Raw genomic sequence first — 24,000 nt, 5'->3', positions numbered from 1 at the left:
TTCACGGCAGCCAGTAAGGAGGCCAGCACCGGAGTGCATGCCGTGAGGTCCTGGCAGGTTGGGGACATGGCTCACAGACTCCGCTCTCAGTCTGCTCCAGCTGCCAAGGTGAAAAGCCAAATCTAGAGGGGCTCAGCGCTGGGAGGCTCCCCAGGGACCAAGAACTTGTTGGCCTATGAACTTTCTTGGGGATTCCTGACTATGTTTCTCAGCGGAGCAGCACAGTAAGAGCTAGAGCCTTGTCCTGAATCTTATTTTCGATTGGTGACCAGCATTAAATTCTGTGGTCTCCAGTGGCCTGGCCACCTGAATTGGGCTCTGTTTCAAACAAATATGATAAATCCAGGTATGAAAGTAAAATTCACTCAGCGTGTAAATAGATATTCTGTAGATAAAAACGTTAAGTACAAATATGGTCTAACTGCTAATAATTCAACTCAAATTTAAAAAAGAAAATGCCACGGAATCATTATCGCCTTGTGTTTTGGACAAATTTCAAAAAAGCACTCAACGTTCACTACCCCTTATTACCTACTGAATTTCTCTCAAACTGATGGTAGGACCCTTGGACCAAGATGGACCAAGATGTGGCAGTGCTGGGCCCCTGGTGACAGATACCCCAGTGTGCATGGGGTACATCGGTGTGATCCCGCTCCCTGCCCCCTCAGCAGCTACCTCTAATGGAAGATCCACAAATGGCCAAGAGACACTTTTCGGCAGACATTTTCATTCTTGCAGGTTTTTTTTTTTTTTTTTTTTAAACAATAATACTGTAGCAGACATTTTATACACTTGAGTGACATTTTATCTTCAATAATCAGACAGACACAGCATAGAAAATACTTCTAAAGAGGGCCTCTAAAACAATTCACTAGGTTACAGTCTCTGAAGCTGACCCTCATGTATTAAATAATGGGACATCATTTTGTTCTTATAAGATCAACTAAAGACCATAGACTGAAACGGTTTAAAACGATACCACCAGAAGTGGAGTTAGAAAGCTAGGATATTAAAAACAAATCATGTAGGAAGCAGTACTCCTCTTAAAAGAGTTATTTCTATAAGGAAATTATTTTAGTCTAATTCGAAAATATATTTGAATGGAGAACTTCACGAAAATGTTGTAATACATGGCCACTTAAATAAATGCTTCTAGCCCGTAGAAGTCATAAAAAATACTATGCCATAAGTGAATTGATATTTTTTTTTAAATAAACACACCAGGAGTTATACTTACAAGTAAGTGTTATTGCTAAAAGCACTCACTTTCAGAGGCTATATGCTTGTGCTAAAATGCTTTTCATGTTAAAATTCTATTTGAAACTCCTCTTTGCAGTTGCTTTTCAGAGCAAATTACTATGTCATAGAAGATAATGTGCCTTTATTTTACTGTCCCGTTTTGCTTCCTCTGAACGACTTTACCAAGCTAGATCATCCACTTTTTTTCACTAGACCTTGTACGTGAGTGACTCTGGCTGTTTCCTAGAGTCTGATAAACCCTGAAAGTCAGGGGTCTGCCAAGCTAAGGGCGTTCAAAAGGATAGGCCACAGGCTCCGACACCAGTTTCCACAGAGAAATCCCAAAAATATTTGGAACGACTGTAGTTCTGCAGGAAATTGTGCAGTTTTCCCAGAGAACTATTTTGAAAGGAAAACACTTCACTTAGATATGTAAATCTTGCTATGTCTAAAAATAATTTTGCTACTTGATCACTGGACCTTGTATGGGTATCAACAAACATGCTTCCTATGAAAAGGGCTGTCATGTGCTTTAAAACGAGTGTGTTGAGACAGATCCATTGTCTAGAACGGAGGTCAGCAGTGAAAGGAGAGGAAGCTGAGGGGTCTAAAATCGGACAGTCTAAAGAGCGCCATGGTTAGGTAAAGCAGAAAATCTCTGAAAAGTTAGACAATGTGATTACTAGTTAAAATGTTAAATTCTAACAAGCTGACAAATGCTAAAAGAAAACCAATTCTGCTACTTCTGGGTCAATGCCTGTACCATAAAGAAAACGGAATCTTTCTCTTTTAAACGTCCAAGAGCCTTTTCTGAAGGGCATGTTTCTTAATAACCTTCATTAACTTCTGTTTGGTTGCCTAAGAGTTGTCTCTTATCCAAAAAAAGTTTAACACAGTCTCAGTAGAGATTGTGTTTATTTAAGCTTGTTGGAAAAACATTCCTATCATTTCAAGAATGACTAAATATTTTTCATTCACATAGTTAGCATTCCAGACTATGTTTTCCTGCCTCTGTTGATTAGATGAAAATTAGCAGGCCCAAGTCTGAACTATAAGATTCAATTATTATCTACGTAGGAAAATTAGTGGACACCTATCAGTAGTGCCCTTTTAGGTAAGGGAAGTGGACAGCAGGAGAAATAAAGAGCAGCCTGCCCCTCGCAGGCCACATCCACAGGAAAATGCTTAATAGCCAGGACGACGGGAAACTGTAACTTCAGAGGCAGAGGTTTTTCTAATAATGGGTTTCACAAGATGTTCTCAATAATAACATTCTCATGGTATTCGAAATATCTAAAGCTATTGTAAATGACTGGAGAAAATAAAAATATCATGAGATTCATCCAAGAAAAATTTTTGATGCTTTAGGTTAAATACCTACCTAGGTTAACACACAGGCTTCTGCTATGCATTTGTGACCCAACACAGGACCTTATTTGGACAAGCTAAAAAATAGACCGTGCTGTATTTTAATTCCCATTTATGGAGCGGGTTTCCAGGACACTTAGAGTTAAAGGATGAAACAGCATGCCTAACAGTCTTTGAGATATTATGAGTATTTTATTATTCTTGGCCTACTAATAATAGCACTGAAACAATACCACCCATAAACTGATTTTTGATCCCTGTTTGATGTACCAGAGTGTTAATATCATGTGACCTTGCGGCGTCTTTGACTTCACAGCCTCTTGGGTCAGCCAAACTATGTTTGACTCCTTGCCACAGAAGCAGTAGCTTAATCATTTGAGATACTGTTCAGTGAGGAAGTATTATGGGCAGGGCTGGAAACATTTTTTCTTGTTTTAAGGAATTCCCACCCAGATATGTGCCTGGTACAGACTTTTCTGGCAGCCCAGTAAAAATTTCATTTGAAGGGCGGCTTGATTCAAATGATATCATCAGCATTTATGGGAAAGAATAGGGTGTTTCTATAAAATGAGGTCTCAGGAGAAGGACGACAGTATGTCTGACCGCTGACAGCCCTCCAGCCCTCCAGAGGTACTCAGCATTCGCTCTATTCTGTGAGCTGTTGTTGAAGTGGCTTACTCAAGCCACACAGGTCAAGAAAAGCCTCATGTTCTTCAGCATTGTCCCAAGTAGGATCAGGATTACCCAAGTAAGAGATCCGAGAAAGCCAGGTGCCGGGAAGAAAGATGGTTGATTGTCTGGTTCAATCACATTCTGTCCTAAATCCAGAGATTCAGGAAGAATCAATGCACAGGGAATCTTTTATTCTTCTACAGAGTTGGCTTAGACAGTCTGAAACTACATTCAGTTTCATAAAATAACTCAATGAATAGCACTTATTTCCAGCTTTTATTATGGAAATTAAAAAAAATACTGAAGCAGATAAAACAACATGACAGACCTTTATATACCCATTATCTAGCTTTGATAAGCTACAAATAACTCTGATTTCCTGAGATGGGAAATAAATTTGCTTTTGTTTCAGAGAAAGAGAACTAGTAGAAAGAAACTAGCTGTCTGCCTAACCACAAGCATGGAATTTATTTACTGGTAACCTAAGTAGTGATGCTGAATATTACCTTATTAAATATTACCCACGTTGTTTCTAATTTTTGATAGGTGATACTCTTGGTGTTGGGTCTGAAATCCCCCAGGTCATCAAAACAAATAGATCCTCCCAGCAGGCGACCGCACACACTGGGCCTAAAGAACACTCGGCTCACAGTGGCCACCTGGGCGGGGTCTAGCCATAGCCCAAGATGAACAGGCTTGACATCAAGACTTCAAGTGACAATGTAATTCTTATCTCTTGCATCAGGTGTGGGAGCCAAGCTGGCCTCACACCTGTTCACATTTCTTGCATTTTTCTTACTGAGTCATCCAGGGTATGTCACATATGCCTTAGAGCCAGAATGTCCCTCCCCAACACCTTATCTACCCTTAATTATACAACAGATTTTTTTTTAATAGAAAATAGTACTGTGATCTTAGGGTCTCTTTCTGACATTAAGAATCAGCATAGGCAGCATTTATATCTGATGTTATCGGGGCAAAAAAATTAGAGCATTTTCAATATTGAATTGTGACTGTAAGAAACAATTTTGACTGAAATTATAAGGCAGCAGCACCTATATACTTGCAAGGCAGGTCTCAAAAGCAGTACATTAAATGTGACAGCAAGCATTAGCCTTGTAGGATCTGCACTTAAACTCTGTGATTCTGGATACAGGGGCTGAACTGCAGAGACAAAAAGCCAGGATTCACAAACCAGTCTTGGAAGGCCCTGTAGCTGCCCTGGGAAGTTGTCGAGAGCTCAGTGCCCTTCAGCAGGCTGAGCGGTCTACTTGAAGCCAACTGGGCCAACTTGCCTGCAGACATCTGGGCCCACCAGATGTGCTAAACACACCCATCTAAAACAATGCTTTCCATTCTCAGAGTGTATTTTCAAATAGAAGCATTCTAATGGTCTTCTTTCTTCATCTGATCACACTCTGGTCGAGGAAACCCTTATCAGTATGTCACCTCACTCGGCTAAGACGGAGATCTGTAAGAGGAGTCAGCCTCGATTTCCTATTCCTGAGGCTCTCCCTCACTCCCTAAAACTCACTCACACATCATTTATTCATTCACAACTTCCCAGCGCCTACTTCCATGTCAGGTGCTGTTTCACAGATTCAAAAGAATATGCTAAACTCCTATCTCATGGGGAGCAGCCGTGTTCAGGCTACTGGTAAACCTGGAGTGCAGTGCAGGGTCTGGCTCACGGGCACTCCACCTGCGGGCTCCAGAGCCAAGGCTCTGGGAACACCCTGCTCTGCCATCTTTGAGCTGTATGACCCAAGGCAAGTTACATGAAATATAAACTTTGGGTTCTGTGAGGATGAACTAGGACGGTGCTACCAGAGGGGAGCTATGAGGGTCAATGAGTTGTTGGTCTTTAAAGCACTCAGGCTGGCTCAGTCAGCGTGCACGAAATGTTAGCTACCGTTATGGGCTATAAACTCAATGACGCTAACGGTGCTAGATGCTGAGGAAGACCTCATTCTGCTGCCTTCCTTTTCTGTTGTCAGGTTTTTCATTTTTTTGTTTGTTTTTTAAAGATTTATCTATTTTAGAGACAGAGAGAGAGAGCATGAGTGGGAGGGGCAGCGGGACAGACAGAGTCTCAAGCGGACTCCATGCTGCGCACGAAGCCCAATGCGGGGCTCGATCCCACGACCCTGAGATCATGACCTGAGCCTAAACCAAGAGTTGCACATTCAACCAACGGCATCACCCATGCACCTGTTTTCAGTTTTTGAGGAGATAAGGACATATCTTCCATCTGTACACTTAAATTGCAAACTTTATATACTATTCCATTCTCTCCCATCCTAGCTCTTGAAAAAGGGCAGAAAACTTAAATCATGCGATTGAAAAATAAGAAGAAATGAAGAGAAAAGCCAGCAGAACAAAACCCAGGAATATAATCAGTTACAGACTAACAGAACGGGACGGCTTATCTGTATACCTGAACTGGGTGTTGACAATAATGGAGTAAGACTCACTCACGAGAGTACTTAAGTGCCAATTAAAAAAGCACTTAGGTACTTGTGAATCAAGTTAGCTGTCAAGTAACAGCCAAGTCTTGAAGGGGCCCCAGGTTCCAGTCTCCAGTCCTCCAGGAGTAACCAAACGCGTGGTGTTTGTCACTTGGAAGGTATGGAGCTCCAGGAACAACGATGGTCATAACAAGGTGACCAGTCGTCTATGGCAGGTCCTAACATGCTCTGTTTGGTAATACATAATTTATTTAGACAATCTTTGTGGGGGCTCTTTTATCTCATTTCAGACTCTGAATGTGTACCCTAGGATGACAGCTAAATGTGCATGGAGGAATTTGCTGTGTGCAGACTCATCACCACCACTGTTCCTGGTTTCCTCCAAATAATTGCAGCTGATCATGTATTACACATTAACAACTTGACTTTTTTATTTCATCTAATCTACTCTGAGATCACTTGAAATTCTACTTAAATATGCTGCTGACAAAGTATTTTCAAACAGTTCCAGAGACTTTCTTGAGTCCCCTAAACTAAGCAATAAAATTCATTCACCCTGCTTATTTTATAAGTTTATTATAATTATTAATAAGTAATCTTTTAGGATTCACTCTTAAGCTGGGCACTGTTTTTTTAATCCCATACCAAAAGGATTTTTCTGTCTGCCTATGACATCTTAAAACGAGAGTTAATGGAGAGCAAGAACAATCTTATATGAAACTCACTACTTATGAGCAAAAACAAGAAATTCAAGATAATCTAGTTCTCTGAGGACTAGAAAATGGACTGTGCCAAAGGCTAGATGAGGAAGGGGAACAGAGACCAGCAGAAGCTTACAGCTTGAAATCAAGATGCTGAGTTCTGGTGAGGAGACTGTCCCAACACCAAGGCTCGGGAAGGAACTCTGTGATGGGTCTCTCCAAAGGCATAGGTACCCTAAGCTTCTCAAACTGCCACGCCACTCCTGTCTCCTCCCCCAACATAGGACCAAGAGCCGAAAATGAAGAGAGATGAATAAGGAAACTGGAAATAGGGGTAGGAGCAAACAGATGACATCTGGGAGTGTGAGAAACAGAACGTAGCTGAATCTGACAAGACGTCCGTGTATCCCATCAAGGCTACTTAACCGCCACTGACCTGGGAGGAAATTACCCTCGTCTCTTTCACCCTTAATTTCTTTATCTTTAAATGGGATGATGAAGGCTTCAGCACAGTGTTACTGAGAGGATTCAATGACATCAGGTACAAATACAAAGCACTTAACCCCACAGTACCAAAATATGGGCATGCCTTTTCTCATCTAATTTAAAACAGCCTAAGATATTTTCTCTGACTTGAACAAGGAGTGGTCGCTTATTTCTTTGTGTCCACTGCTGTATTTGGACAACCAGACGTTCTTCATAAACTTTTATGAAGTTTCTCACTCCTTCCTCAGACAGTGGGAGATTAGATTATAACTCCACGTAGATGCAGTGAGACCGAACTCTATGTAATCACACTAACGTTCACTCCCTATGCAAACATCTTCACGACGCCCGAATCCGTCAGTCTGCGTCACACACACAGACGCGGCTCATCCCGGACAGTCTCCCTGCTCTTATCACCGCAGTGGTGGGTACGTGCCTGCAATGCCTGCAAAATGGCTTGCCTTCCCTTCATTTACTTTCAGAGGGAAGGTCTTATTATTTTTTTAATATAAACTTTTTAGTCTTATTTTCAATTTATAATTCAAGACTCATGAAGTTAAAGGATTAGTGTTTGCTGGTTAATACACTTAAGATTTAACTTTCTAGTAAAGTTCCCACACGTATATGAACGCGTAAGTATTTCAAGTTGACAGCAGACTGTCCCCAACCCTCAGGGAAAGATATTTCCATCTCTGTTTCAGCAAGGCACCCTTTCTCATAGAGCCGACCCTATACCATCATCCATATTTCCATCCACTCCTTTTTCCGGCACTGAAGCACTGCCTTTAGGGCATGGGAGGAGTGTCTGTGTGAGGGGTGGGTGATTTCCACAAAATTGGTCATCTGGAAGCTATAAACTTTTGGAGTGTGGCAGCTGCACTCTGAGCAAAGTAACGGTGAGGGAATTGGTGATGTCAGTAGACCTAGAGTCCTCCAGCTTAAATCTTTATATGATTTTTAAGTTCTTTAGAATTCTAAGCCCTCAGGGGTTAATGAAGCTAATCAGGCAAACTCTGAAGCCTGAGTTTCTTACAATTAAGGCAGAAGCAAAAGACTTCCTGATATAGAATTTAGTCAACTGAATTTCGTTTGTTTTTTTTTTTAAGATTTTATTTATTTGTTTGAGAGAGAGAGAGCAGTGGGGAGGGGCAGAGCAAGAGGGAGGAAGGGTCTTAAGCAGACTCTGCACTGAGCGTACCATGGGTCTTGAGCCCAGAACCTTGAGATCATGACCTGAGGAGAAACCAAGAGTCGGATGCAGGGTTGGCCGCTCAATCAGCCATGCCACCCAGGCGCCCCCAGCCAACTCAATTTCTGAAAAGATCTGTCAGTTCTTAAGAGCTGTTTTAAAAAAGTCTAGAAGTATCCACCTTCAACATGATCCACTGTAGTTCAATTTACTATGCAAATGTGCTTCTTAATGACAGATACTCTCTACTGGATCTGTAAGTATAAATATTCACTCCCTTGTCTGTACTAACAGGCACAGAGGATTAAGGCTGACTTAAGTGTGCAAAGACACTTCCCAGGATGGGGCAATTGGGCTGGAGCAGGGCTTGCAAAAGGCTAACCTAGAAGCCTGGGGCTCCTCCCCACTACACAGGAAGAGAGACAGTGAAGGCAGGCAACCAAGACTTAAGGAAAAGCCTCAGGATAGCAGAAGAAGGGCTGCTGAGTGAAGGCAGTTGGGAGAGCAAACTGTCTTTGATGGTGGCAGACTTTTTCCTCCAGCCATCAGGACTCCTGGGCTCATGGAAACATGAAAAGTCAAACGTGCCATGCTTGCGTCATGGGTCTTATTTCCCACTCTATTTCACCACGCTGACCTTTGGATGCTAATTAGGCTTGAAGTGAATGGAACTGAAATGTATATATTCTTACATCATAAAGTCTTGAGACAAGCATGTTGGCGGCAGTAAAAATTAAGACCACACGGTTCTCATTGCAAATTTGCAAGATTTGCCCCAAACGATTAGTTTTGGCCGTATAATAAATTCATCTGCAACTGGTAACAGCATGAAGCAGACATCATGCCCGAGGAAATAAAAAACAAACAAGCACACACTGGTAGAAGCTTATCCAACACGAGACATTTGCCAGGGACTCATTAGAAGCAACGAGGCTTACCTTCGCACACAGGGCAGCACTCGCCAGGCACTTTGACGGGGTTCATGCAGCTCTGTCCGCAGGCCGTTGCCACGCAGTGCGGCTCTCCATTGATGCACTGGCAGAACGTGCAGTCCGTCCTCCCGCCACCGGTCTCCGTGGGCGCGGATCTGCCCATTGGCGTAGCAGCCAGCAGGGTTATTAAAAGGATACACGGGATCTAGATGAAAAAGGTGAGTTCCAGGTAAGATGGAGGGCATTCTAATTTAATCTACATTTTATCTCTGCCTGCTGTCATTGGCAAAAGCTCAGGTTGCATAGTGCCTCCAGGGGGACATGCAAAAGCAGCTGTCATCCTGAATTCGTGTCCACCCCTCCTGACGCTGCAGACGGGGCAGGGGATCTGTAGCATAAAAACCAATGTGCAGGTGTTACCACTGCATAAAGTCACAAAACTGTGGACAGAGCTGTGGGCTGGTAATTACAAAATGCAGGTCCATTTTAGGCTTTTGACAAGGTCTTCTGAGCTGCCAATTTTCATGTTTATTATACTTCAATTTCACCACCTGTAAGGTAGAAAAATAATGCCCCCATCCAACTCAGAGGGAGACTGTGGCATCTCGGATAACTGAAGTCTGTCTCACTCAGGGTGCCTGGAGATCCACGTGGACAGCACGTGGATACTGGTGAGTACAGCAAGCACTTGCTGTGGCCTTGTTCAGGACAAGGCTGGTTTAGACATACCGTGGGTCACGGCTTGTGCCCTGGAGGGAAGGCGGGGAAGCCCGGCCATTTTTCTCCCCGTGAGCTGGGTGGCCAAACAGCAGCCCAGGCTGTGGATCAAGAGTAGCCAAGGCTACTGTAAACAAAACGTGTTTTCTGACATTACTGACCAGGACATAAATACTGCATACAGAATCCCCAGTCACCATTATTTTTTTTTTTAAGGTCCTATAAAGTGTTTATTTTTTAAATCAACATATAATGTATTATTTGCTTCAGGGGTACAGGTCTGTGAATCATCAGGCTTGCACAACTCACAGCGCTCCCCACCCCACTACCATGATAATGAGAGCCACCCAATAAACCACTTCATTTTCTTTTTCAGAAACACATAAAATCTGGCTTCAAAAAGTCAGGGCTGCTGAGCTGGGAGGGAAGTCCAGGCAGTTACGAGTTCGGTCCTCTCCAGTCTAAAGAAGGAACGGCACTCTAAGAAAATTAGAATGTCAGAAGTTAAAATAATGCAGTCCCGGCTTTAGAAAGCCGGGCTGCCAGAAATGGAAGCAGTCAAAGACCTGAGCTAGATAAGACTTAATAAATTTCTTTATAAAAAATATTTACACCTCAAACTTCATTTTCTACTCGGAGCCTGGATCTGAATTCCAGGAAGTAAGACCTAACCAGATCCATGCCCAGACAACTCAATATGATTATTACACAGAGGTTCCTATCTGTGGTTTTACACCAACAACCACTACATGGTTTCAGTGACTATTACCAACTGGGGCCAGCTAGGGAACACATCTTTTGGGAAGGTTAGAAGTTTGATGTGATTTTTAAAAAATTAATCCCCAACGACACCTAAAAATTAAACCACCTTTCTCCCATGTTGACCAAAATAACTGCTAACACGGGAAAGAAGTTCCCTATTATGAACAGGTGTTCAGTGTTAGGAACGTAGTTTGTGTATTTTAAACCTTTTCACATTTTGAATATTATGTAGTAAATAAAGCTGGGACACTGAACAGGATTTTAGGAAAACAGGAAAAGGTACGGAATGTGGCATGGTATTTTGTCCTCCTGTTCTCTGTGCGCAGATAAAGACAGGGTGAATGTCAGACATGAGACTGACGTGTCTGATTCCAGATGGAAGGTCTGTGACCTCGTCAGTCAAGACAAGAAGGCTCACATGATCCTTCTTTCTGGGGAACCAGTGTGATGTGGTCATAGCAGAGACACAGTTAGGTGTGGGGGTATCATTCCTGATTTCATTATCAACTCAAACAAATGTTCTACTTTTCTGAACTTCCACTTCTTAAGCTTTAAAATGGGTGGGTTGTAGTGAATGGATATCCAGAATTATTATTCTGAAATGTTTATTATTTACGAATATCAGAGATAAGAGGATAAAGCCTACTGGAAGAATGTGAAACTATTAGTTCCTAGAGGGGTGAGGGGATCGAGAAAAAGCAGGCCCCTGAGAACCTTCAACCCAGGACCACACCTGACACATGGCTGGGCCTTAAGCTGGTGTCACCACCGTGCCACAGAGCCCACTCTCGCCAACACACATTTTCAAAGAGTGGAGGGCAGTGGAGTCCTGGTCCTCCCTGGAGGGGTATGGGTGTGGAAAGGAGGCAGGACAAGCTCCTCTCTGAGCTGCCTGGCTGAGATGGTCAGTGACTAGGGCTGGCTTGCTCTAGCCAAGCAACGTGAGGAAAGCAGGGGGAACTCTGATGTCAGGGTGAAGAGCACTTGCCCCGGAACTGAGTGAGGGCTGCCAGAACCAGAGGGGAGTAACTGACAGCAGTTGTAGCAGTTGTGGGAAATCTCACGTTGATCTGTGGAAACAGGTGGCTCATTTCTACACCCAGGGCATAACTCTTGGGGAGAGATTTTCATACAGCCTTCCTGGCATTATCAAAGTCCTAAAATATGGACTACGAATGTCAAAAAAAAGGGAACTTCTTCAATATTCCACTATTTTTGGATAAGACTGTTTTGGGTGGATTTAGATACTAAAACCCTGAGCCACGTCTATGCGTATTAATCTTTAATCAGCACCTTTTCTTACCTTCGCACACGGGGCAGCACTCTCCTTCAGGCACGTAGTACCTCTCGCAGTTCAGCTCTCCGCACTGGGCCGTGAAGCAGATGGAAACACCCCCTTGGCATCGGCAGAACCGACAACTGTCCATTCGAAACATATCCCCATCGTTATATTCCACGTTGTTGAATACACAGGCTGGCTTTGTTTCTGAAAGGAGTTAAAGCAAACAAGGCACATTCAAAGTCGATTCTGAGTGGTGTCCTTCTGTTTTCCCAACAACCTCAAGAAAATTATGACAGCAGAAAGTTAAAATTTAATAGAAACGTACTAAACTCAATATAATTTTTTTAAAAAACAGAAGCAATAAGGCAATGCAAAATAAACTAAAATTTAAAAAGTCACATAGCTCTCCTCTTTACCCCAAGGAACTGAAATTCTCCTTAACAAAACCTATACTGCCTTCCCCCTCCTCCAAAGAAAGGTAACCCTCCAACCACGAAACTCACCTATCTGATATGTGCTTTAAAGAGATTACATTTGTTTTATTAAAGAATTCTCTGCCTTAAAAAAATGATCTTGCCCTCACATTAGCTTTTGTTCTGCCTCAAAAAAATTATTTAGGCCTTTTTAGAGACAGTATTTTTGTGTTTTCGCAGTGTTCTTTCCTAAATTCTTTTTTTCCCTCTATCTAGCTTAATAATCTATAATAGTACTTAGACTTTTTTTTTTTTTAATAGTACTTGGACTTTAACAAAACACCATTCCACTTCTTGGAAACAACCTAATTGTCTACAAACTGATGTGAAGGACAGACAAATGTGGTATATCCATACAACGAAATACTTCTTGGCTATAAACAGGAATGAAGTTCTGAGATATGCTACAGCATTAATGAACCTTGAAAGCATTATGCTAATTAAAGGAAGCCAAACAAAAACCCAAACATATTACATGATTCTAATTACACAAAATGCCCGTCATAGGCACGTCTACAGAGATAAAAACTAGATTAGCTGTTGCTTAATACTGGGGGCTTGGGAGGCAAATGGGGAGTGAGTTGGGAACTAACAAGTTGGATGAGTTGGGAACTTTTACGGGGATTCATGAGCGTTCTAAAATTGACTGTGATTATACAGCCCTGTGAATATACTAAAAACTCCTGAATTATACAACTTAGTGAATTGCACGATATGTGCCTCAATAAAGCTGGCAACATAAAAAAACTCCCATGTTGAAGAAAGGTCTCCTGCATTGATGTACCCTGTTATATAAGGTGGGAAAAACTGGATCATGATACATGCATTTCTCACGGGTTTCTCTTCCCCAACATCATTTAATATGTCACCCTGCATGTTCACAATTTAGAGAGAGACTTTCACTGCCTCTTAAATTGAGTATATTTGCACTTGATTTGTATTTAAGGACAATGACTTTCTCATTTGATTTTGTAACAGTCCAGTGGAGAAGACAGAGCAAGTGTTACCATCCATTTCTTTGATTAGGAAAATGAGCCTTAGAAGCGGCTGGGTGACTTGCCTACAGTCACGTAACTGGCTGGAGGTGGCCATGCACCCATTTACACAGGCGGCAAACGCACACGTATGAACCTCCTCCCTGCTGGGGTAGTATATACAGTATTCCTTTTCTCCGAAAATTAAGGTTGGGTTAAGTAGCATCTTATGACAACTCAGAATTCCTCCATATGCTTTCGGCCAACACACTAATCTGAGCTGGGACTGGAAGGAACCGGGCAGCCAGAGCACGAGTTTCCAAGTACAGAAGACGGTGGTGCCCTCACAAATCAAACCTGCAGGCTCTGCAGAGAGGTAAAGCCGTCCACCCTAACGAAAGGCTGAGCACCCGTTCAAAGTGAGAGAAAAATGGAGAAACCATCAATATTAATTACTTGGCTGCATTAGCCAGCCACATCTACCATGTGTGTGAAGCTACAAATCTCCACACAAGATGAGAAGAGGTGAGGAGGGGAGAGTCTGGTTACGAATATCGCTGCTGCAGATGAACCGTCTTTATGGTGGGGTGGGGGGGGGTGGAGGAGCTTAAGCGGGAAGGGACAGGGCTGGATGAGGACTTGGCAATTAAGTCTCACCAGTGAATACACAGAGAGGAGGGGCTGGAAGGTAGAGACATGAGGAGTCCCCAAAAACCCAGTCTGGAAAACATAATCGGTTCTTCAGGATGATGAGGATGATAATAATAATAATAATAATAATAATACCCACACGACATAATGAAATCCGTTTGATGTGGAGAGAAATTTACAGAGGCTCTTGAGAAAATACCTGATAAGAAGGACAGCAGGGGTCTTTGAGGAGCAATGATCAATGACTTCCCCGCCTGCAGGGGATAGAGGAATCGCAGAACAGTGGGGAGATGACCACTGCCTCTCTAAGAGGACAACTTAAGTGGCTGTGGAAATGAAAAATATTACAAAGAAATAATTTACTATGTAATTTGTACTTCTCAATACAGAGATGCATAAAAGTGTCTTTTTAGTCATTTTTTGTGTATGTTTTACATCTGTCCAACTGAATTTTATATTTCTAAGTTCTGGAATCTTCTCTTCCCTCTTTAATATATTCCAGAATTCCCGAAAAAGAACCTTACGGTATAGATGGTTTCACTGCCTACCAAATTACACTGGTTGGCAGATGTGACAGGTATATTATTTTGATGAAGGAAAAGACTAAATAAAGCATAGAACTTTAAATCAAATGTGAAAGGGGAAGAAAAATCCAAACAGATACACTTCTGTTACTTTTTCTCTTCAATCTCTCAGTGAAAAGGCCAGTATCTTGCCTCTGGTCTCATCTAACTGTGGGTGAGCTGTGTAGGAAGCCCAGTGGGTAGACAACATAAGCCAAATGAGAGGTAACTGTATGGTAGACATCTACGAAGATCTCCACATGTCAAGAGCAAACAGACAGGTCACAAAGACAGGGTGCATGCAGCTCTAAATACCTGAAGAGGAAAAAGCCCTTGTCCCTGGGTTGGGGAGAGGAAGATACACTAGAATGCCTTTAGGATAAGGAATCCTTATAAAGGACTGCAAAAGGTGGTATCACTCTTAAATAGGATCAGCTTGATAAGGCCCCAGGAACACAATGGTGCTCAATTAGTGCATGTGAGGAAAATTTCTTTCAAAGTACAGTATTCTCTTCATTACTGTAGAAGTAAATATTTTATCTCAGAAACATTACTGAGCATTATTACTATACAAAGGATTCTCAGTAGATGTTTTTGCACTAATTTCTGCAGGTCTGAGTTTTCTAGGCCAAAATTTTACACGAAGCTTAAGTCAGCCTTGGGTATGGCTCTCCCGTGACTGGTGAATTTCACATGTTAGTGTCTGATGCTGGAAGAGTCAGTTATTGGCTATGACACTTGGACTGAAATGTTCTGCTGTTTCAGAAAAAAGTTCAGATGTTTGTACATACACATACACAACTGATCACTTCCACACTGTAGGCCTGAGATTTCAGATCCGAAGTCCTCCAGGAATGAGGGGGTGGGCTCGTATAAGACAACAGGGTGTATGAGAGCTAAATGGAGAACATGCACCCATCTAAAAGTAGAGGCCATCACTCTCTTCCAGCTGACAGATGATGACAGTTTTGTTAGTGGGCCCGAATCCAGACACAGTCCTGAGGGGACTCCAGACTGCTCCACCCCTGTGGAGGTCACACCTCCAGCTGGTGACCTTGATGCCGTCTAAGCTTCTACAAAAGGAGCTCGAGGGTACCACCCGTTCTTCGGGTTTCTAAATAGGCCTGTCCTTCAACCAATACCTCATAGATCCTTTTAGCTCTCCTCAGAGAACTAGTCACAAACTGCCTCTACCTGGTCTGCAACCCTCCAGTCCCACTGCCAAAACCAAACCAAACCAAACCAAACCAAACCAAACCAAACCAAACCAAACCGAAAATAGTTTTTAGGGAGACTAGTCTATCTATTCATCCAGGCTAATGTTTTCAAAACACAGGAGTTCTCAAATTCTCTGTGAACATTTTTCATTTTGTTTTCACTTTAATGCTCGTTTTAACGTGCTCGCGTGCACGCACACACACACATGGATCGTCTCAGTGGCAGCTCAGGAACCGAGTGCTGACATGCTGTCTCCATTTTTACATGTGGGGTTACTTATGTTAACATGCACCCCACTGTCTCCCGAGCAGGGGTTTCTGGAACTGTTCCCACTGGGGGGTTCTCAAGTCCAAGAGACCATGCTCTCGTCATCTAGGCTCCAGCTGGGTGTCCCATGGATCTCTGAGAACTACTTTCATGAAGTTGCATTTTAATATTTTGTTTCTGCTTTCTGGTGACAGAGGAAACCTGTGTGTGCGTTGGTGGTATGAAAGTAACTCAGGACAGGCCCACTGCATCATCTAGAGCTTTCCAAAAACCCAGAGGAGACGAGCGCTGCCCCCTCCAACAGGCTTCTTTCCTCTAAAAATAAGAATTGTGTATCTGACTCTACCTCCTTTTCTCACTTGGATGGCCAGGAGGTGCTGGGGGCCCGACTGACGTTCAGCCCTGGCAATAACACAGACAGACAGGGCCTACGTACCTGCGGGTGCTTTCTTTTTGGTTTTCACTTTCAACTTTTATGTACCAGTCTAGGATTCCCTGCTTTCTCATTAATATTTCAGCATTATGTTGTTTTTGTTATAAAGTTACCTAAAATCTCTTGTGGATAAGGGAAGTTTTATAAATATAAATATATAGACCCCTTCCTTTCTAAGTGATGACAGCAATGAGTTTTTGATATGTAATATCCTATAATGATGAACTTATGACAGGTAAGATTTTCCCAGGGCACTGGGGAGGGGGCCACATATGCACGCACACACACATATGTGCACGCACACATACATACAGATAAGTGTGTATGCATGTGTGTGTATGTGTATACCTCAAAGTAGTAAAATGCAGACCTGCAGGTATAATGTCTTTAAACATCATTGCTGTTCCTTGACTATGAATCTTCGCAGCGTTACAGTTTCTAGTCTCATCTACAACTCAGTGACTAAGTAATAGAGACACTCTAACAGGACAACCAATAAAGCAAAGATGACCCGCGTTTGAGGTGGGAAGAAAGAGGCACCCCCAGAAACAGCGCGAGGATGCTTTGTCATCTCTGCACTTGCTCATGGCAGATGGCAAGTCCCATTCCCGGACAGAGCTCTATGGAAAGTGAGGCCACCCGCGGGGGCAGGCCCCAGAGATCCCCCCGCAGCCCCTGAGGTGTGGGGCAGTGCTCAGCTGTCTGAATCACACCACACTGGGGGGAGATGTGAAGTCAATGTCCTGATAAGAAAGGCATATGCAGGGACACCTGGGTGGCTCAGTTGGTTAAGCAGCTGCCTTCGGCTCAGGTCATGATCCCAGCGTCCTGGGATCGAGTCCCACATCGGGCTCCTTGCTCAGCAGGGAAGCCTGCTTCTCCCTCTGCCTCTGCCTGCCATTCTGTCTGCCTGTGCTTGCTCTCTCCCCCTCTCTCTCTGATAAATAAATAAAATCTTTAAAAAAAAAAAAAAAAAGAAAGGCATATGCACAAATTTCTATAATCAAGATGTAAGGAAAGAAGAAAGGCACACGTCCTCCTCACTCAGAGGACACAACAGCAAATCATATTACTAGCGGTGGTATTTCCAGGGGACAAGTGACTTTCAAGATTAATGTTTCAGGAAGGGAAGTAAAAGATGGAGGAGTCCCACAAAGTAGCCCCTCTGTGGGCTGGTATTTAACAGCCCCCTCTAGCGGGGGGCTAGATGTCACTAAGATGACATGAATCTGCTTACTCACTCCCCCGAGAAGCCCTGGGTGCCCTCTGTGAGGCAGACAACATGCGCCTGCCCACAGGACAGGGACAGACTCTCTGCCTCTGGCGGTTCAGGTGGGAGAACGAGACACAGACATGAGAGCACGTGCAAAGGAAGCGGTCCTGGAAGGAAGCACCTCTGAGAGGCTGGGAGTCCAGGGGAAGCAGGGACTCCCATCTCCAACGGCAGGAGTTAAATACTCACAAAACGTCACCGACAAATACACGTATGCAGCGGTACCAGACAGAAAGCTGGGCCATTAGCTGGTGTTTACCACACATGACTACAGGTGACGAGAAGCACTGAGAATGGACTTTTTCTGCACTTGTGCCTTGGATTCATTCACAAGGTCTGAGTCAGGAAGCTCCTCTCACCTTCTCTAGCCCCTGGGAACATCCAGAACAGTGTCTGTGGATGTGAATAGGAGGTGGGTCCCCAAAATAAAACCATTTGCTCTTGAGGCTCTCCTGCGAGTGCTTCACATAGAAAACCTCAGGTAAGTGACAGTTATTCACTCCATTTGACAGATGTGGAGACTGAGGCCCAGGGAGACCAAGAGGCACCCAAAGTTACACAACCAGTGAGTAGAGGAACCAGTTCTCAAAGCGAGGTCATTCGGTTCCAGTCTACATTCTCTCAACCATGAAGCCATACCACAAGTGTTTCCTCAAAGCAAAATGAACAGAACGACAGGTGGCCGCTGGACTCAAAACTACAGGACGCAATCAAACAGGACTCCATTTTAATTTTCTCGGGGAAAAGGGCAAGCTTGAGAGAGGGCGGAAATTCTTCCGAACTCTGGTGTCTTAGAGGTTTCTGTGTGATTTTGTTGGACTTGTCCAAATGCATCTTCATTTTCCTTGTAGGTAAATGAAGGTAATTTTCCTAGGTATTGACTAAACAGTGCTAGAATTATTGACATTTCACTTGCTTGGCTTTTATTCTTTGTTTTCCTTCTGAACATTCTGAGGGAGGGACAGGTCTTAGGTTCTTCTCCCTTCTAGCATCTAAATTCAATCAGCCCCATGTCACCAAACACCAAGCCCTCTCGCAACAGGGGAAAGGGTGAGGCAGGCATGGATTCTATCTGAAGGAATCTTGTGACTGAGGAAGGCCTTTTCCAGGCCGCAAGGCTCAAGCCAAAAGCAGGCCAATCCGAATGACCCAGCACGGTCACAGACGTGCTAAGTAGGAAAACACTCCATTGGTCGAGCAACGTCTCTCCTGTCTCAAGTTGTGCAGCTTCCATGTGGCGTTAGTTCCACAGACTGGCTCCTGACAGCAGTGGCAGGATGATCACAGGCTCCATGAGCCTTTCCTTGAAATCCTAACATTCCTGCACTACTGAAACAGCGGAGTGTGACAGCTACATGAATCTGTGCCTCCACCTCCGAAATCCTCTCTCTGATGGAACGAGGATCCCCTATCCTCACCGCCTTTGCTGCACTGTGGGATCTCCAGCAGACCTACTTTCTTGAGGGAGTTGCTCTGAGCCCCTGAGTAGAGGCCCTGCCTTACAAAAGGCAGAAGTGGCCAGACAGACCCCTCCCATCCTCCTGCACGAATGTACACTCTCTGAGAACAAGAGAAACCCCACGTACCATTAACACATTCAAAGACATCACAGCACTTTCCAGGTGTTCCATCTCCACGAGAGACTATGCGAGGAGTGGATCCCACCTCACACACGGGGAAACCACATAAGCCAGAGAGACACTCGCATCTGAAACCAAAGAAAAGGGAAGGAAAACCCCATGAATAAACAACAACATAGAAGTCCGAAGCCCACAAGGTGGCGGGGGCTGTGGCATGAGCTTGTCTGTAGGGAAGTGTCCTGTGTATCTGGGGTCACAGGGGAATGGGGAATGGTGCTAACGTAATTTGCATTCCCAATAACTGAGGCTCATCTCCTTAATACACACCCATATTTTTAATTTTAACCATTTTGACAGAAATATTTCTAAAATGTATTATGTCTTTTCTTACTTGACCAGACCAGCATAACCTGCATTTCCTTGATGGTGTGGGGCCGAGTTTATGGGTGTACATTATGGGGTTATCCACAGATCAGGTAAGCTCACATGGGCTCAGGCCGAAGGGGTGCTCTGTGTAAATGACTCTGTGTCGCAGCTTTGCTGTTGACCTTTTGGTGTTTTTCAGGGATTCTTCTGACCCTTCTTTCAGCTATTAAGTTAGTAGCTTTTGAGTCCCTTTTCGTCAGTGTGATTGTGTCTAGGAGCGCCCTTATCTTTAGCCACATTAATTTATAATTGTGTATCACAGAAGAAACAGACTCTGACTGAAGACTGAGGAGGTCTTTAGAAACAGCATAAGCTTCGGTAAGTGGACTTCCTGACAGTCTTAGTCTGGGGCATCTTCTAGGCTACCACATGCCCATTTATGTCTACGCGCACGCATGAGGTGTTCTGGGAACTGTGAGTTCGCTCTGCCGGCTCTCACCCTTCCTTAACTGCAACTCTGCTGGGAAACCAGCCTAAAGAGAGAAGAGTTGGAGTGGAGGGTATCCGCAGGAGAACCAAATGTCGTCAGCTGCCTGCGGATGATCTGCTACAAGGACCTAGGCAGGAATGAGCAGCTCAGGGCAGCAGGATACAAATGAAATAAAAGGAAGGAGCAGCTGGACTCCAGCCCTGGGGTGGGCTGGAAGTGGGGATCAGAAGGCAGAAAGGGAGTTCCCGGGTTGACAGGAGTGAAAGGAAGGCATCCTAAAAGGGGACACCCATGCAGGAAGTATGTGGGTATTTGGGTACAGTGTGGGTCAAGATCATGGGAGAGTAACACTCCCAGCAGGGAAGTAACACTAGTAACACTCTCATTAATTTTGGTGTTGTTTCCCATCCCCTCTACTGAAATGATTGTTTTGTTCTCCTATTGCTCTCTGGATGTTTAACAAATTAAAATATGCATGTAGTCCACAAGTACCTCAATAATCAGACTCAGAGGTCTAGTTACATTTATATAACCACCAAACTAAAAAGGAAACAAATTTCAATTAAAACTTGCACCAAAGACCATGAAAGCAACTGGAAAGGTGTCAACAACCCCTCTCAAGGTGGGCGCTTTCAGCCTTCCTCCCAGTGGGGCAGTGGTTATACCGGGCACCTGGGGGAGAAGAGGGGTTTAGATAGTAGTAAGGTTTTGCTGCAATGTTGTTTCTTCCTACGCTCTAAGATAAACGTTTGCCTGCTCTGTGTGGGCAGATCTGTATTCCCAGAGGACAATCACCTTACGGGGTTGGGTAAAGATGAACCGGTCTTTTAGCTCCTGCAAAGGTTATCCCATAGTGTCATCTGTATGTGCCTTGTCCCTGCAGCTTTAAGCAGATAATCCTATCCCTGTGATGTTACCGTAATGATATATTATTTACATTTATTCTTGATCCTCTGTACAACCTCAGCTCTGCTGTCTTTACAGATAAATGGGGCTCGGGGACTGAGAGGCCATGCCCTGATCCTGTCATCTGACCGCGATTACAATGAAAGCAGCCTACAAGAAGAGCTGACTCATCTTTTCTTCCACATGTTCCGGGATCCGCCTTCCTCCCTGTTCCAGGGAATCATTCTAATTCAAACACCAAAAGAGTATACAATGAACCAAAAAACACCTCTTCAGCTGTCCTTCAGCCCCGTAACCTTTCCTGGACACGTATGGGCACTCACGTGCCAGGCTCTCTTCTAGGCTGTCAGAAATCCCGTAACGGAGTCTGCCCTGTGGCTTCTTTCTTTTCCTTTCACATCTGACCTGCCTCCCAACATTTATATCTCTCTCTTGCATTTGTAGAGATTCACAAAGGTTGTCTGCGGTATGTTACGGAAGGTCTGAAACTACACACAACTACCTAGTAACCTACTTAGCAAAGGAAAACCCCCGATGCAGAATTTTTACTTCTAAACCCAGAATGACTGCATGTTCAAGTTCCGAGGACTCAGGTGTCCCTGGTTTTGCTGGCTGGTCTGCCCCCAGCTCCCTTCCCCTTCTGCACTAGCCCCTTGGCAAGCCTTCCTCACTTCTTGCTATCTTTTGACTTCTCACAGCTTCCCCTGAACCAAAGATGAGCAGGTTTGTTAGAGACCATTGGCACCTGAATAATGAAGGAACTTACTAGAAAACTAGGACAGGTGAAAACCTGGGCTCACATCAGATATCTATCAAGCAACTACCTATTAAGTTGAAACTTTAGGAAAACTATCATTTTCCTATAGGTCAAAAATAGTCAAAGAGCAATTTCCTGTAGTTCCACACAGTACGACTCACATGGATTATGTTTTGACAGATGGGTTTACACTCTCTGTCTCACAAACCGGAGGGGACTCAGCAGGACTCTTACCTGCCACAGAAATTTGTTTTGTCTACAAATTATGTGAGTCCAATGTAGTTGTAAAAAATTCTGTAATAAGATTATGGCAGATTCCCTGGTTTACCTACACTGGAGGTCGGTATTCTTCCCTTTTACAGATGGAACAGTGAGGCACACAGCCTTCACAACTGACCTGAAATTAAACAAGGCTTCCTGCTCTGTGCTCTCCACTGGAAGAGCCTAGATTCTCTTCCAGGGAATCGTGAAGAGGAAATGCTGAGTGACAAAACAACTGAAGCATGCAAACTGCTCGTTTGTCCTTACGACTTTACCCTTCATTTTTATTCTCTTCATTTTTATTCTGTCTCTGTCCCGTCTCCCCAGTCTTCCTCCTACCCTTTACCTCCTGCCTGGATAAAGAGTAAGCAAGAAAATTAAGAAAACGTGTGGATCCCTGGCAGAGGAAACAGAGCAACACACAAGAAAGAGAAGCTCATGACATCCATGTTAACACTTACCCTCACTTCTAAATCCACCCTCTCCCCCACCGATTTCCATGCTCTCCCCTGGCCTCCCCTGGATCTCTCCTTCCCACCCATCCCGCCGCCCCGTTCCTGTACTTCCGACATCAGAAGTCTTCATGGGCTCCTCATTTACCTGCGCAGCTGCTCAGCCCAGCATTCAACACTGTCAAGTCCACGGGCCTTTCCCTCCAATTCTACTCTGTGGTCTTTCTCTTCATTCTCCTTCTGCTCAGGTCACTTCTCGTCTCCACATAAGCCCTCACTCTGCTGCCTTTGCACTGCTCACCCCTGCTCCCTCCTGAGCCGTCCTTATCCAGCTGTCTGTCCAGACGCCATCTGTCCTCCGGGGCCAACCTCAAACGACGGCTTGTCTCGCAGCCGTGAGATCCCACACTTCCCTTAAACTTCCTCTCAGTGTGTTCTGTGGTGACTCAAGTGCGCATTTTACCACGAGCTCTCCTTGCATCTACTGTGCGTAGTCACTAATAAGTAACTTGTTACATTCAGCAGAACGGGAAATGAATAAAAGAGGGGTAACAGGAACTAAACAAAACAAAAACACAGAAGAGAAAGTGAGAAGCAAAACACTGAGATTTCTGTTCCATGAACTCAAAAAGGCTACTTGAGGCAGAGCTATTTGTGGACACCTAGAGCAGAACTGCTGAAGGCTTTTTTTTAAAAAAGTAAATAAAATAACATCTTTATTGAGATATAATTAGCATGCCATAAAATTCACTTCTTTAAAGTGCAATTCTGTGGTTTTATATTCACAGGGTTGTGCAACCATACTACCTAATTTTAGAACATCTTCATCACCTCAAAAAGAAGCCCTGTATGCCCATTCCCTCCCCCAGACCTTGCAACCATGAATCTCTGTTCTGCCTCTGTGGGCCAGCCTCTTCAGGACAGTTCGTATAAATAGGATCATACAATATGTGGGCTAAGGGCTTTTGAACTTCAAACAAGAAGCAACCTGTATGTGCAATTTGCCGGAAAAATCAAGCTTCTAATGTGATCCTCAGTATTAAGATAATGATCAATCAAGGCACCACATTAATAAATTTTGGCATAATGTAATCACAGCTGCAGCCAGGTGGGCTGCTGAAGCTGTCTTTTTTCTCTAGGAGGTAATGGATGCAGCTTAGTGGGCATCTGAGTGCCTGAATAGTGTGAAGAATGACACTCAGAAACCAGCTAAGCCCCTAGAGGGCACTCCCCTCCTTAGGAGGCCTGGGCTGGCTGGTTGCGATGGCTGAAAGGCAATATACAGTGATGCTTTCCCCTCCTATCCTCTGCTTCCTGGGCGAGACAGACAGCCCCAGGCAGGCCAGAGTCCCAGCGCAGCCCCCAGGGGGCTTGCAAGTCCAGCCTCTCATCTTTTCGAGCTTCCATGTCCTACTGGTTCCTCCATCAGCTGCACCTGAGCAACAAGGGCAATCTGCCAGTCACCAAATCCACTCACCCCGCCGACCCCCACCCAACCCGGTGCCACGGCTCGGATGTGC

General features: G+C 44.1%; 1 protein-coding gene across 1 annotated transcript in view; it reads right to left on the bottom strand.

Annotated features, from left to right (window-relative positions):
- Window positions 1-24,000, bottom strand: part of CRIM1 (cysteine rich transmembrane BMP regulator 1) — a 188,758-nt gene that overhangs the window by 61,191 nt on the left and 103,567 nt on the right. Inside the window, 4 exon segments of the mRNA XM_004765456.3 lie at window positions 9,062-9,176; window positions 9,178-9,260; window positions 11,838-12,020; window positions 19,255-19,376. Coding sequence (XP_004765513.1) covers window positions 9,062-9,176; window positions 9,178-9,260; window positions 11,838-12,020; window positions 19,255-19,376 — 503 coding nt within the window.

Source organism: Mustela putorius, unplaced genomic scaffold, assembly GCF_011764305.1.
Source record: "Mustela putorius furo isolate JIRA1106 unplaced genomic scaffold, ASM1176430v1.1 tig00000281_pilon_pilon_pilon, whole genome shotgun sequence".
In the NCBI taxonomy this organism is placed as follows: Eukaryota; Metazoa; Chordata; class Mammalia; order Carnivora; family Mustelidae; genus Mustela; species Mustela putorius.
The sequence above is the reverse complement of the archived record's forward strand: the minus strand, read 5'-3'. Positions and strand labels throughout refer to the sequence as shown.